Here is a 13,563-nt window from a genome sequence, read left to right as displayed (position 1 = left end):
AAATGCAAGTTCTCGTTTTGGGGTGCCAGACAAAGCCTTTGGTGAGTATAAAATTCGGCGTATATGCCAACGGTTTGGATACTTTTCTATGGGACAGCAAAACTTACCGTCGGTTGGCAGTGATACTCGGCGTTCTCATATAGTTCCTCCTCGGTCGGGACATCTGCGCTGGGTATAGTTATTTCTCTCAGGGTGAAGACGTCCACGATTACTGGCAGTCGCACAAACAAGTAGGGAGAATGGACAAAAACGATACGAAATGACACTTTGTGAGAACTTTGACTCATGACCAAACAAGTAGGTAGTAGTGTTTGACAGCAGAGTGGACGATGGCAATATTTGTGCAGGACGTAGTAAAACCCCAGCAGTCTTCATGAACTGGTCATTTCAAAAAGTTTGAGGCTTGGTGAAGAAAGGATTTCCTACTAGAAATGTCCCGATATCCTGGAAATAAAGCTTCATATTTTCACCCTCAGAATAACCCGGGTTCGATTGAAAATCTTGTATCCAATACTTGTCTTGTTATTGTGGAAAAACCTGAAGACATTTTAACGTTATATGATATTATATATATATACCAGAGGCAGCACCTTTTGGCGTTTGGAGAAGCACGTATAACAACTTATCACCTATAGATATGGGACCCAATTCCATTGGCTCCCATGAAGTCAAGTAGTTATTTTCTGCATATTTGTTTCTGTATCATCAAATGCATCCCAGTGATTAGGTGCGAAATCTCAAGCACGTCTAACGAGCTGGTAGAACATAAGGTTGACGGAAACTCGGGGACTGCACCTATCTGATGAGCCCGAACTGGAAGGGCGAAACCGGTCGTGGGCTGTCGAAAAGTTTTCAACAACCTTGTGAGTAGTTTTCTTCATGAAAGCTGGTTCTTTCTTTATGAAACTTATTGCAAACCAGTAAGGGTTCGGTGTCACTTATTCTGGGGGTGGATTCTCTGGAGACATAATCATCCAGGCTTTGCATGGCTACACTGCCGTCCATGGAAATGCAAGTTCTCGTTTTGGGGTGCCAGACAAAGCCTTTGGTTAGTATAAAATTCGGCGTATATGCCAACGGTTTGGATACTTTTCTATGGGACAGCAAAACTTACCGTCGGTTGGCAGTGATACTCGGCGTTCTCATATAGTTCCTCCTCGGTCGGGACATCTGCGCTGGGTATAGTTATTTCTCTCAGGGTGAAGACGTCCACGATTACTGGCAGTCGCACAAACAAGTAGGGAGAATGGACAAAAACAATACGAAATGACACTTTGTGAGAACTTTGACTCATGACCAAACAAGTAGGTAGTAGTGTTTGACAGCAGAGTGGACGATGGCAATATTTGTGCAGGACGTAGTAAAACCCCAGCAGTCTTCATGAACTGGTCATTTCAAAAAGTTTGAGGCTTGGTGAAGAAAGGATTTCCTACTAGAAATGTCCCGATATCCTGGAAATAAAGCTTCATATTTTCACCCTCAGAATAACCCGGGTTCGATTGAAAATCTTGTATCCAATACTTGTCTTGTTATTGTGGAAAAACCTGAAGACATTTTAACGTTATATGATATTATATATATATATAATATTGTAAAAAATGAAACATGAATACTCATCATTCCAAAGAGAGAAACTCCGTACTTAAACTTTAGGTTTGTAGTAAACCTCATCATATTCGTGGTACAAAATTCACAGTTACATTTATCAGGTTCCTGCATGCACATTTTTGTCATAATCGCTCTCTGTTTTCCTGTCTTTTGACGCAACAGTTACTGAAAATTGGCATGTCTAGGTTCGGCAGATACTTTATTCGCTTGATCCTATTTTTCAGCTTACCGACTTACGTCTACACGTGCGTCCTAAATGTGTTCTTCAGACTTCAGATAAAAGTTGTGGTTCACTCGCCCGTTGCCAACAAAAACAAATGATCTGATCTTGATCATCCTGAAAATTGATCTTTTTCATAACCATCACCAAGGACTGAATCCCTGTCAGATGAAACTTTTAGGCTTCACTAAGCAGAAAATGGCCCTATAAGATGAAGACAAATCTAATCTGTTTGTATTCGCTGTCGGCCAAATCTTTCCGTCGCCAGTGGGTTCACTCAAAAGAGAAGAAATACCAACTAATCCTATGTGAGCGTTATATTGCTTGAGGAGACGTCGCAGCGCTTTTGTCAAGCAATAGCCTGTAACCATCATTTAAAGAATCCAAGATTATTCAGTGCTCTCAAGTGCGGAAAGAATTTGTGGCAAAGACCTGCCGCCGCATCCAATACTTTCTACGAATCTATGCAGTCAGACTAGACCACCGCTTCTCCTTTTATTGAGGTATTGTAAATGCCCCACTTGACTGCAACAGGTTTACCAGACCAATCAGACCGAGGTAAGCGGCTTTGAAGGAAAACTAGGCTCCACAAATGACCTAATCTTGCTCGGTTCCTTGAGTGACTGAAGGTCAGACTAACTTCAGAGTGCTAAGTTCCAAGGGAGAAGGAAAACAGCTAATTTCATAGGGTTAGTACGTTTGTTTGTGGTGTAGCCTCAAGCTGTTCTACAACAGTCAACCGGGCCCGGCATCGGTTTGATTTCTAATCTCTTCAGGCGTATCATCACATTAGGTCTGCAACCAACCAAGCATGTAACCAAAGCAGTTTTCGATGTTTTACTCAGACCACTGTTACAGCTACGATGCATGTACGATAATCAGTCATCCTCCAAAGGGCCAGTCCAGCTTAAAAAACGGTTCTTCGAACTGAACAAGTGTCATGAGAAAAGACGCTTTCGTTTTTTAGAAGGATCGCACTATGCATAGAGTTGTTGAGAAATCTTCGATAGTCCATGACCTGTTTCGCCCGTCTTGGGCTAATTAGGTAGGCGTAAATTCAGCTGAAGAACACCATGAACGAGACAGTCAACTGGGCTACAGATTAGTCCCCGTGAAAACTTAATTAACATGCAAACAAGTGTATTTTTCGACTTTTTTCACTCGTCCGTCTTGCTGCATCGATCCAACGCACAATTACTTAATCGCATACTAGTATTTAATAACAAATTGAATAAATACTGGTTAGGATGACATTAGATTTTACGACCTCGGTGCTAGCAAAAAAGCTCTGATGTCTCAATACTGATGAGGACCAACCAGTCCCGTTTAATGAACGGATGATATTCCCCATCATTACGTAAAGCTATAAGTGGGCGACAATATTTTCTTTACGAAATCCTGACTGCAAATCCACTCAAGGTCACTCGAACTTCAGATGCATTTTTGTTTCAAATATGATTTTGTCCAGTGGGCAAAATTACACAGCGTTGAAGATGCCTTCGCATCTCAGAAAAAATGCAGAGCTTCGGACTCGCGACATCCCAACTATTAGTTTGATCAACTCAATGTTCGCCGATGGGGCTGATTAGCAGTATAATTGACTCACAGTTGGACAGAACATAGGACCACTAATCCTTTCATCAAGAAAACCACATCCCGTGATCACTTGCGGACCGGCTCGCTGAGTGATGAATTCTCAGAAGGGGATTCGCTTGTTCTGTGAACTATTCTTCTTCCTAAGCCACCTGTAGATTGTTAGCAGCTTGAGATGAATTTGTAATTTTCACATAGGATTTTGTCCCGCAAGAGAACAACCCGACACAGGAAAGTAGAGGATTATTTATTTTTGCAAACACGTGAGTTTCACTTTTAAAAGAAGTACAGCAAAGAAGTCTTGGATCCAAATTTTCCCGCGCCAATGATCCTCACAGGCGTTGTATGGTAAACTGCATTGTCAGTGATGTGAACCAGAATAATGACTGGTTGTTGACGGATTGTTGAATGTTACCCCGGCTTTCGATTGTTCCTTTTGTGGGACTACATAACTTAGCGTTATTTGTACAAAATGCCCGGAATTACTAATAAACTGGTCATGTGTCTCACTATCCCATGCACACCTGATGAATACGAAAAAGAATGAAAAACCTCACTTTTCTTAAATCTTCGTGATCGGATGATGTCTTGGATAAGACACAATATTCAAAGCTCCTAGCTCTAGCAGCCCCTTCGGACGGAGAGGGCAAATATCTAGTTGTAACAGTCTGAATATTTCTGGGTACGTTGTCCTTATGGATGCACTAAAGTGGACCACACACTGAATATCGCAGTTTCAACTCCGCGAATGCTCACGTGGTCATAAGCGTTTAGCAAGTATACTCCATCCCAAGAGAGATGGTACTGTATAACTATCATACATTAGGGATGCCAAGAGGTTTCAGTATACGCTAAACAGCGTTTTGACTCGTATTTTCTGTAGTTTAGTGAAAAGGAAAGTTAATTTATTCCTGTCTCACCACTTAGGATAAATCAGGACAAGGTACTTTGTGAAATATTCGGCCTGTAGCAGAGACATCTTGGCTAACCGAGAAACCGCTCACATAGCTCTCACGCTTATCCCCACTTCTAATACCTGACAGTTATACTAATACAATTTTACAAGCTGCCAAGAACTTCTTCCACACATAACTAATAACAGAAACAATAAGGTTTGAATTTCGTCCAGCCACCATGCATCAAATAAAGTTTAGTATGATATGAGTAGCCACATGTGTGAAGAACGCACGAAACCTTGTGGATAAAGACCATGAAGTTATCGATCAGACTGTGAGTCTATTTTCGCCTAACGACACAAGCTAGAGTGTTTAGCAGCGTTTACGTCCTTAATGAGAAGACAACAGGCTTTCGTAAAAGTCAGCTTGAAGGTGTCTTGGGAAGAATCGGATTCGGAGAGATGACGAGTCCTGATGGTATATTTTACTCTACCCCAGTAATTATCAGTAATTATCAGAGTGCTCTCTCTTCACCGGAGTTTACAATCCTTGTGGTTCGAAACCAAAGCAAACCTTCCGAGTTCATCGAAGTAGTTGAAGGAAGATAGTCATTTGGCGTGTCCATGAGTAGTTCAATATTCATCAGATGGTTCAAACTTACTGTACAGTGGATGAAAAGTAAACCTTCAGAAGCGCAAAAAACAGTCTTCTACCATTTACTCATACCTCAACAAGCTAACGGTTTGATTCATGTGTTTGTGCGTGCTATCGTTTCATTAATATCGACCAAAAGCCGTAATCAGCTTGTAGATTTAATTTCAAAACAAATATGTTGCACAAAATTTTCGAACAACATTTGAATTCATCTCCAGTTTATTGAAAATTGTTGATCCAAATTAAGATAAATGCCCAAAGGTGGAGACGACTCATATTCCCTTAATATGGGTTACCTAGGGCAACTCACCTCTGGCCCCAGTTGGTGCCAAAAAACATATCCATATCGCATATAGTATCCTGTTCATCCTCACATATTGAAAACCACACCAGTTGAATTTCATTTATTTCATTCTACCGAACTTTACTACTGGTTGCTTTTTTCACAAACTTGATTGGTGAGTACCGGTTAGCACAACGATGATCGTTGGCTTGTTCGCTGAGCTGGGCAGTTTGATTGCAAACGTTTCATCACTGGTCGAGGTGACATCATCAGTGCGTTATTGGGGAGCGATTGGTTGGATGGTGCGCACCGTTTTCGCCACCTGACACTGTAAGAATTGGTGACCTACTGTGTCTTTGCTCGCCGAGATCAAACGACCAGTTATAGTTTCAGAATCCAACGGCTCCCTTTTTTGAAGGGTGGTTGTCACCAAAAGTGACCTATCAACAAAGATCTGGTTTAATGCCAATCTTTTTTGCTTAACTCACAGTTCAGACGAGAGATTCACCAAACATTTTGACCTGGAGGTATTTCATAATAGCGAGTGGTGGTATTTAGACGGTTTCACCCGTAACAGAAACGGCTCGACGCCAAGTCGGGTTTACCTGATGAAAGCATTGGGAAATTTATGTCACCACAAGTTCCAGTCAGCTGCAGCTGGTACTGACCACTATCGGTTCAACGGTGTCGGGGAGAAAAACTCCCATTTAACAAGCTTTGATATCTTGTACATTTCTTGCACAATTCATTCGTTTGAACAGTCATCTCTTTGTCACGGTGAACTTGTCAAGATGGTTTCAAACCATACAGTGCCACACTGGAATCGCGCATGGCTCTTGTTAAATCTCCTTATCGGTGACTGTTCCTATATTCGAAACCCGTGTGGCTGACATGCAAGAAACACCCACTGCCAGACCGGACTGCGGGAAACGTTCACACACACACACACACACACATCAGGTACGATTGGTTTGCCTGAATGCTAGAACAATGGCTAAATAACTAGGTTGCTTCTGTCAGCTGACACGTCTCTCTCGGGGATTCCAAGCCAGAGAGTGACACGAATATTGTGGGATTCGCATACTCAGGACAAGTGACTGGCCGTTAATCGAGCCGCTGGGCAAACAGTGACCGCATTGGTCAAATACAGATAAGTTCAGCACAGTAACACACTTGTATTTCATGCCAGGAATCTGGGGCTCAAATCCCGGCACAACTACGGGTGTGCACTATTACTGAGTTTTGATTAGAACGAACTTCACTGCTGGTACTTTCTTTTTTTGATTGCGTTAGAACATAGAAGGTACTGCTCCCTCAGTCACCTGCATCTCGTTAACTGAGATGCTGGACGGACAAATTGACTGTCATGGACTTCAGAAAATTTAGCCTGTTGAGAATTCAGGTTTTCGAACATTTGGAACATGTTTTCTTTATAAACAAATACCAAAGAGGCTGAGCCACCTGTATACAAAGAAGCTTAATGTTTAACAGCTCCCTGTCGTGGTGGAGTGCACAACGAAATTAAAGACGATGTTATTTTTATGTTTCCACAGGATTCCTTATCACATCTGTCATCGTTCCTTACTAGGTGTGATTCGTTGTCATCCGTCCCGACTGGACTGTTTTCCAATTCTCTTAGAATCATCATGTAACACTGGCTCTTGGAATACGACAATATTCAGTTGCTACGAGGTAAGTTGTTGTAGTTGAAACTCTATCAACGGAACTTGTCTTCATATACCAAGAATCCCTTGTTTTGTCCAGTGGTGTTTGCTCATTTTGAGCTGCACTCGGCATCTCGGTACTCGTCACAGGACACCCTAACCGCAGATGTTTTCATCTGAATTTCACTCACTTTTTACATCGATTATGTATTTTTCAACTCACAACATGTGAGCAACCTAGCATCTGAAATGCCACATACCTGAAATGTTGTGTAGGCCAGCATGTGCCACGACGGTTCATGTGTTGATTCTTTTTTTCTATTATTTTTGTATACCCCTTAATTCTCCAGTTTGTTGTTTCGATTTTGCGTCGATCACCGCCCTTCGTGTTTTTGACCTGAACGTAGACCGCTATTTGACCTTGTCATCGTACCTGTTGTTTAGATCAACACGTAGGTTTCGCCATCTTGTGACCACCTTGCCTCGAAGCGATGTGAACTTTGGGATCCTGTTAAGAATTAGCAGTTCTTAAACCGGTGTATAGAAGCCGGCAATCCCACGATCTTAGATTTATACAATTTTGTTATTTTATTATTGTATTCATAGTACCGCGTTTGTTGATAAACCACCGTTTGAACGATTTGGGGCTTTGCGCGTAACTCAAATTGACCCAACTGATTGCTAGAAGCAATCATTATCACGCATCTTTCTTGCACAGTGACGGAGGCTCATGCAGCTCACGCAGCTTACCAATGTGATTTGGAGTTTGATAATAAAACCCTGACACTTAAACTGAGACTATCAGAGTTGGAACTATTGTCGCGTGATTATCGTCAACATGACTGCCTTTCAGCACTGACGTCTACGATTGATATTCCCCCGAATTCCGTTACTCTATGTTTGTGTTCATCTCAGAATCTCAATATTCCTCAACTAGCACGTACGTAAGACTAGCTACTCCGTAAAATGGAAGATCCCTCTAGTTCAGATGTTTGCCATTGTACCCAGATGTATACTTTACATAGTACTCTTGTGCTTGCAGCGCAGAATAAAACTACGAACAATAAAATACGGGTTAGTCATCAGGCCTTGAATACGCTAAGCCTTGAGACATATTTCGTTTGACAACAGAGCTTCAATCTTTTTCCTAAAGGATACTACTCACAAGGTTGCTGAAAACTCTTCGACAGCCCACGACCGGTTTTGCCCTTCCAGTTCGGGCTCATCAGGTAGGCGCAGTCCCCGAGTTTCGGTCAACCTTATGATCTACTTGAACCCAAATCCCGTGAAAACCAAATTGATTTGCAAATGAGTGTAGTTCTCCAAAACAGTCCAATTTCTCGAGAAGAGCTTCAATCTGTTCAAGGCCCAGGATGCGCGTTTTATCATGGAATGAGAGTAGCATGAGTGTTAGTCGATCCCCCTCCACGTGTCGCATGGCACAGGTGGTCGAATATTGAGGTCAATGGTGAAACATGGGTTCCATTTCCTGTCAGGTTCGGTGATGTTCATAACAATGTGTAAGCCCATAACCTGAAAAATCATAATGTGCTTTTTGCACACGCTTGCGTATTCACGGTGATTAATCAGTGCGAGGTGGTGAAACATGGGTTCCACTTCCTGTCTGGTTCGGCGATGTTCATAACAATGTGTAAGCCCAAAACCTGAAAAATCAGAATGTGCTTTTTGCACACGCGTGCGTATTCACGGTGATTAATCAGTGCGAATTTTCTCAAACTATCATTGTCAAAAACTTAAAACATATCTCTTGTACCCTTTTGACAATATCAAAGGCGCATTTATTACTGTTGTGAAACGAAGCCACCTGAACTGGTACTGTGGGGAAGTCTTGGAGTTCTAACGAAGAATTCGTGCTGTAAGTGAAACCAGTCTGTTGTGAAAAGCCAAGAAGCGCTGCACAGCTGTTCCATTCCTATTGAAGATCGTCAGCATTAGACATCTTAGGAAACTTTGGGGGTCTCGAACTCCTGATCTCGAGGATAGTTGTTTGAACATGACCTTTCGACGATAAACGGCTGACCATCAATATGGGTTACTCGTTCTTAGGCAACATCCATATCACGTGATCACACGCTATGTGAATTTCCGAGTGACGACGTTTCATCTGGAATGTTCGCTCCTCATGTGAATTATTCTCCCTCTGAGCTACTGATAGGAAATCGGCAGAGAAAGGATAACTTCACAAGATGGGTGAAACTCTCATCTAAGAGGTCTTCAGTCCAGGAGCCCTGTGACTAAGTAATGTGGATTCCGTCTAAGTACGAGTTAACCACACAGCTGATCAACCGCTGGTCTCCGAACCGTCAAGTGTCCAACCATTGGTCGGAAGGTTACGGAGTTTCATGATGTTTGCACTATTGACAACAGTCGGAACGGTAAATCCCGACTCTTCGAAGCAGATTGGCTTGACTGATAGAACGGGATCTCTTACTGGAATGTATCTGACGGACAACACAGAAAATGGACTTGTAAACGAATTACGACGTAAGCCATTAGGCTGAGTTTTTAATCTTTCAGCTTATCTCTCCGCAGTTAGGAGTGGTTTAGTTGCATTCTCCGCTAACCGAGCTCCGTCCCATCGCAACTTATTCTTGTGCTCCTAAGACAAAATCAGGAAGATTCGTTTAGAAGAAATTTTGACCAAGTAAATGTAATTCCCTATGGACAAGTTTGGAGGTAAGCCAGAGAAAAACACTTGTCCATTTGATCCCTCAAACTTGTTACGTATAATATGCCTCAAAAGCCTTTATGCTTATACTCTTAAGGTTAACTTAACCGATGAATTTCTGTTCTGAAGACTAAACGAAGCACTGCAGACAAGTAGTGCACTTTAGTCCTATCTTTATGCGACTATCACTCTGAGTTCATCAGCTGGAATGCAGTCTTTATTCAGCGGTGCCGCAAAGACACGTACGTCATCAATAGGGCAGTTTATTATGGAAACTTTCCATTCCATTTGATCATAGTAGCCGGGGATTTTATGAGTGAAATCATGAAGAAAAGCATGGTCTAGTGCTGTTTGATGGACAACCGCATTTCGTAACCTGTACTCTTTCGCGCCGTTGGAATCCGTTGCGCTGTCTGACTGGGAAGTCCCAATAAGCGGGCTAATTGACTGACACAAGCAGGACAGCTACTCGGTCAGAGGTCAAGCGAACAGTCGCTCAAATGTGAACATGTTCATCTGTTCGGACGTGAAAATTAAGACTTGTCAGGTGTGTGGTGGTGGAGTAGCCACATGCCAGATGTCTGCAGTTCAAATCCCGGAATGGTCAAGGATGATGAGTTTTATTGGGAGCGGAACCCTGGTCCACTGAGTCCCCTCCCGGTGTGTGGACTGCCATAACGAAGGTGATATTCACGTGAATTGCACAGTAAGTATCCCCGTCGGATTCATTCGGAGTTTTCTAACCGCACAGTGACCTGAACCAACTTCTCAGGAGAAGCTAAACTAACCGCTATTCCTCCATAAACACCCACGAAAAACATCGCAAACCTGGCCGTCCACAAATTACACAGAACAAATCCAAACGCTTGCGATTCAGCAAAACACCACTCCATATACTACGTCTTTAAAAGTATTTGCGCACAACAATTGGCGATTTTGAACGCAGTCAGCATATCGAACGCGAAATTCTTTGAACGCAACTAATCGACCCTGGAAAGTAACCGTTAAATCTATAAAATACTGCACTCCCTCCCTGGGGTCTTCTAACCGAAACGAGTTCGCAGTTTTTGGATGTTCTCAAACAGCTCCTAATCGCTGGTTTTGTCCAACCCCACAGTATCATTGAGAATCACGCAATAAGGGTAAAGGCCACCTTTCTGATATTACCCTGTCTGGCTCAAGCATATTTATGGTGAAGACAAAACCAATCAACAGATTGAACCAGAATCCGGTAAAATATTAGTGTTCACCAAAATCGATACCGTGTTGAGAGTTATGAGGCACTAAGATGTGGTTTTCTGGCCATATGAGAGTCAGTGTCTGTACAACACTGCCCTGAATACAAAGTTGAGGCTTGTAAGTGCGCAGAACAACGGTTTCGGTAATGGCCGCAACCCTAGATGTAGTTACTTTCGGCAATCGTGATGGAACTTCTTAAACAGATTTACAAGCTGTTGCAAGATCGTTCTGAATTGTTCGATCGACCAGATGGGCTACGACCGATCTATGAAGGATACGTCGTTATTTCCCCTCTTGAGATGGCCGAAGTGGTTAGAGCGCGGATTACTAACCTGAAGGTCCGCGGTTCGAATCCGACCTCCGCCACTCGACTTCCCCTGTCTAGGCTTGGGCAACCTGGCAGTATCCCAGCCCTCGTGCTTCCTTCGGGTGGCATGGCAGCTAGGCACCGGAAGGGTGCTACAGCTGAACGCTTTTCCTCTTGAGAAGACTCACTAAACGAGGTCACATCACCTAATTTTTCTAGAATTTTAAAGTCCAACGCAACCAGCTGGATCGTCAGATAAAAAATTTATCACAGACCGAAGAGAAGTTTACACAATTTTGTCTAGTTGATAAAATCAAAGCTAACCACTACCGCCACAATTAGACTGCTGATAGTAGCGTTTAATCTGAGCCATTTCATTCATTTCCTTAAGATTGAGGGGAAGAAGTTCCGTTTTCAGTCTGTCACTGCAGAAAACTTGCATGCAGTACAAAACAAAGATGCAGTAGACCGGACAGGGAAGATGGTTTTATCTGAGTAAAAACCAACCATCCATCTTTGAAAGTTTGCACTCCTGGCATTTGCATCCTACCCCCCCCCCTTTTGCTTACGCCCTCCTTTCCAAAGGCTGACCATCAGTTACAATGTGGTAAACAGATGTGAGCGCTTCTGCCTCTTTGTATCCATTGTTTGTAGGTCACTAGACAGTGCAAATTTCGGGCCGAAGCAGGTGATAGTTTACGTTCTGGTGCGTCGCGTAAACAAGCCGAGTTCTTGTCAGGGTCAGACCGCATGATCTTTCAAACCACGTGCGTTAAGATATCAGCTGAAAATTCAATAACTCCGTGGGAATTCGCTGTAATTATGGGGGTGTTTTTACCAAGTGAACTGTGCAAGCGCTCGTGTGTTGGAATTGAACAGATCGGAATTCCTAGACAGGACCCAAGGCTGATCAACCGGTCCTGGAGTTGCTACCACACTTGGTAATGAGCTTGACCTTATGGTGCCGCTGAGAGATGCATACATGTGATGTGTGTGTGTGTGTAATTAGTCTCGTTCATTATTTCTGTCTAATCAGCCAATTAGTTTCAGTTGGAACAGGGCTTCTTTAAAATGAGTAAAGCAGTGCCCTTCAAGCTCGGCCAAGTTCATACAAAACCGCTTGGGATGTCAGAAACGACCACTGAGTGATTGGCATTGTAAATTTGGCCATGAAACTTTTAGCATGGATTGCCGATCATCTTGCATATGATCACTTGCTGAAATCAGGGTTCTCAATTATTTGCCAAGGCATTTGCAGATGAAAACACAACGAAGTCAACGAAATAGCGATAGAAAGAAACGACAATGTCATACTTATCAGATTCATCGTGTTCAAAGTGAACCTGATACGGGTACACCACGTTAAAAGCTGTCCAGAAAAGAACGGGTGTGTGCATTTCCGTTAGACACAGGACCAGCTTCTCCACGGTGGACTGTCGCGGAAACTGCTTGCGACCTTTTGCCTTGCAAGAAATACACTTACAGGTACCTGTTTCTAACGCTTACATTTCGTGCCACGGTGCATGTACCAATGGCACTTTGAGAGACTGTGTGAACCAGTGAGCTATTCATCATTCCCCGACTGTTTTTATTACACTGCAAGCATGGGAGGAATTACCGATTAGAGTGGAGTAATCATGTATGCATTTGCTTCCGGAATTCGTCGTGAACCATCATCATCATCATTATCAGCTCAGCTAACCGCGTACTGGTCGTACACTGGTTGTAGCTGCCACAGTTTCGTTCACCGATGATTGGGGGATAAGTAGCTGCGCATTGCACGCGCGAGCTGGTAAATTGAGCTCAGTCGTGAACCACACCAGGGTACAAACGTTCTACTGTGTTGAAGTGACGTGTGGTCCAACAAGATATTGAGCATATCCTGCTGCGCACCGCTCCACACACACATGGTACATATTTTTCAGCTTGCCCACAGTCTAGCATCCCTTAATGATACATGATGGTCTTGAACTTATACTGCCAAAGACCCCACTCCAAACTCACGCCCGAACTATAAACTAGCAAGTCACGGCAATAATAGTTCTATATGGGAACACGACTTTTTTCCCGGTGTACTGAGATTTGCGTCGACGCAGTTGGCAGGGGAGACGGTCGCCTGGCAAGCGAAGTAAGTGTTCTAAACACCGTAACCTATGAAGCCTGAGTAGCTCACCAATCGTGGAAGAGTTATTTTCGCCGTAAAAATCATCTGGCACACCTTAGCATTGCTAACCTGGTGTTCTTAATGCCAATGTTTGGAAGACACTGATATTCGAACACTGGCAGCTTTTGTGTGTCCTCTGCGCTCAGAGGCCGTGTTTCTGATGCACAAAGCAGTATGGATTGTACCACTAGTGTATACTCTGCCTCTGACAGAAGCGCTGACGTCATACCGGCGCCATCGGTAACG

General features: G+C 43.2%; 1 protein-coding gene across 1 annotated transcript; it reads right to left on the bottom strand.

Annotated features, from left to right (window-relative positions):
* Positions 1-11,111: 11,111 nt before the first annotated feature.
* Positions 11,112-12,725, bottom strand: T265_01783 (hypothetical protein; the record flags this gene model as incomplete). Its single annotated transcript, XM_009165873.1, has 2 exons — positions 11,112-11,396; positions 12,660-12,725. The coding sequence occupies 2 exons, from the start codon at positions 12,723-12,725 to the stop codon at positions 11,112-11,114; spliced, it is 351 nt and encodes a 116-aa protein (XP_009164137.1).
* Positions 12,726-13,563: the final 838 nt, after the last annotated feature.

Source organism: Opisthorchis viverrini (assembly GCF_000715545.1).
Source record: "Opisthorchis viverrini unplaced genomic scaffold opera_v5_19, whole genome shotgun sequence".
Lineage (NCBI taxonomy): Eukaryota > Metazoa > Platyhelminthes > Trematoda > Opisthorchiida > Opisthorchiidae > Opisthorchis > Opisthorchis viverrini.
Note: the sequence above shows the minus strand (reverse complement) of the source record. Positions and strands in the feature narration are given on the sequence as shown.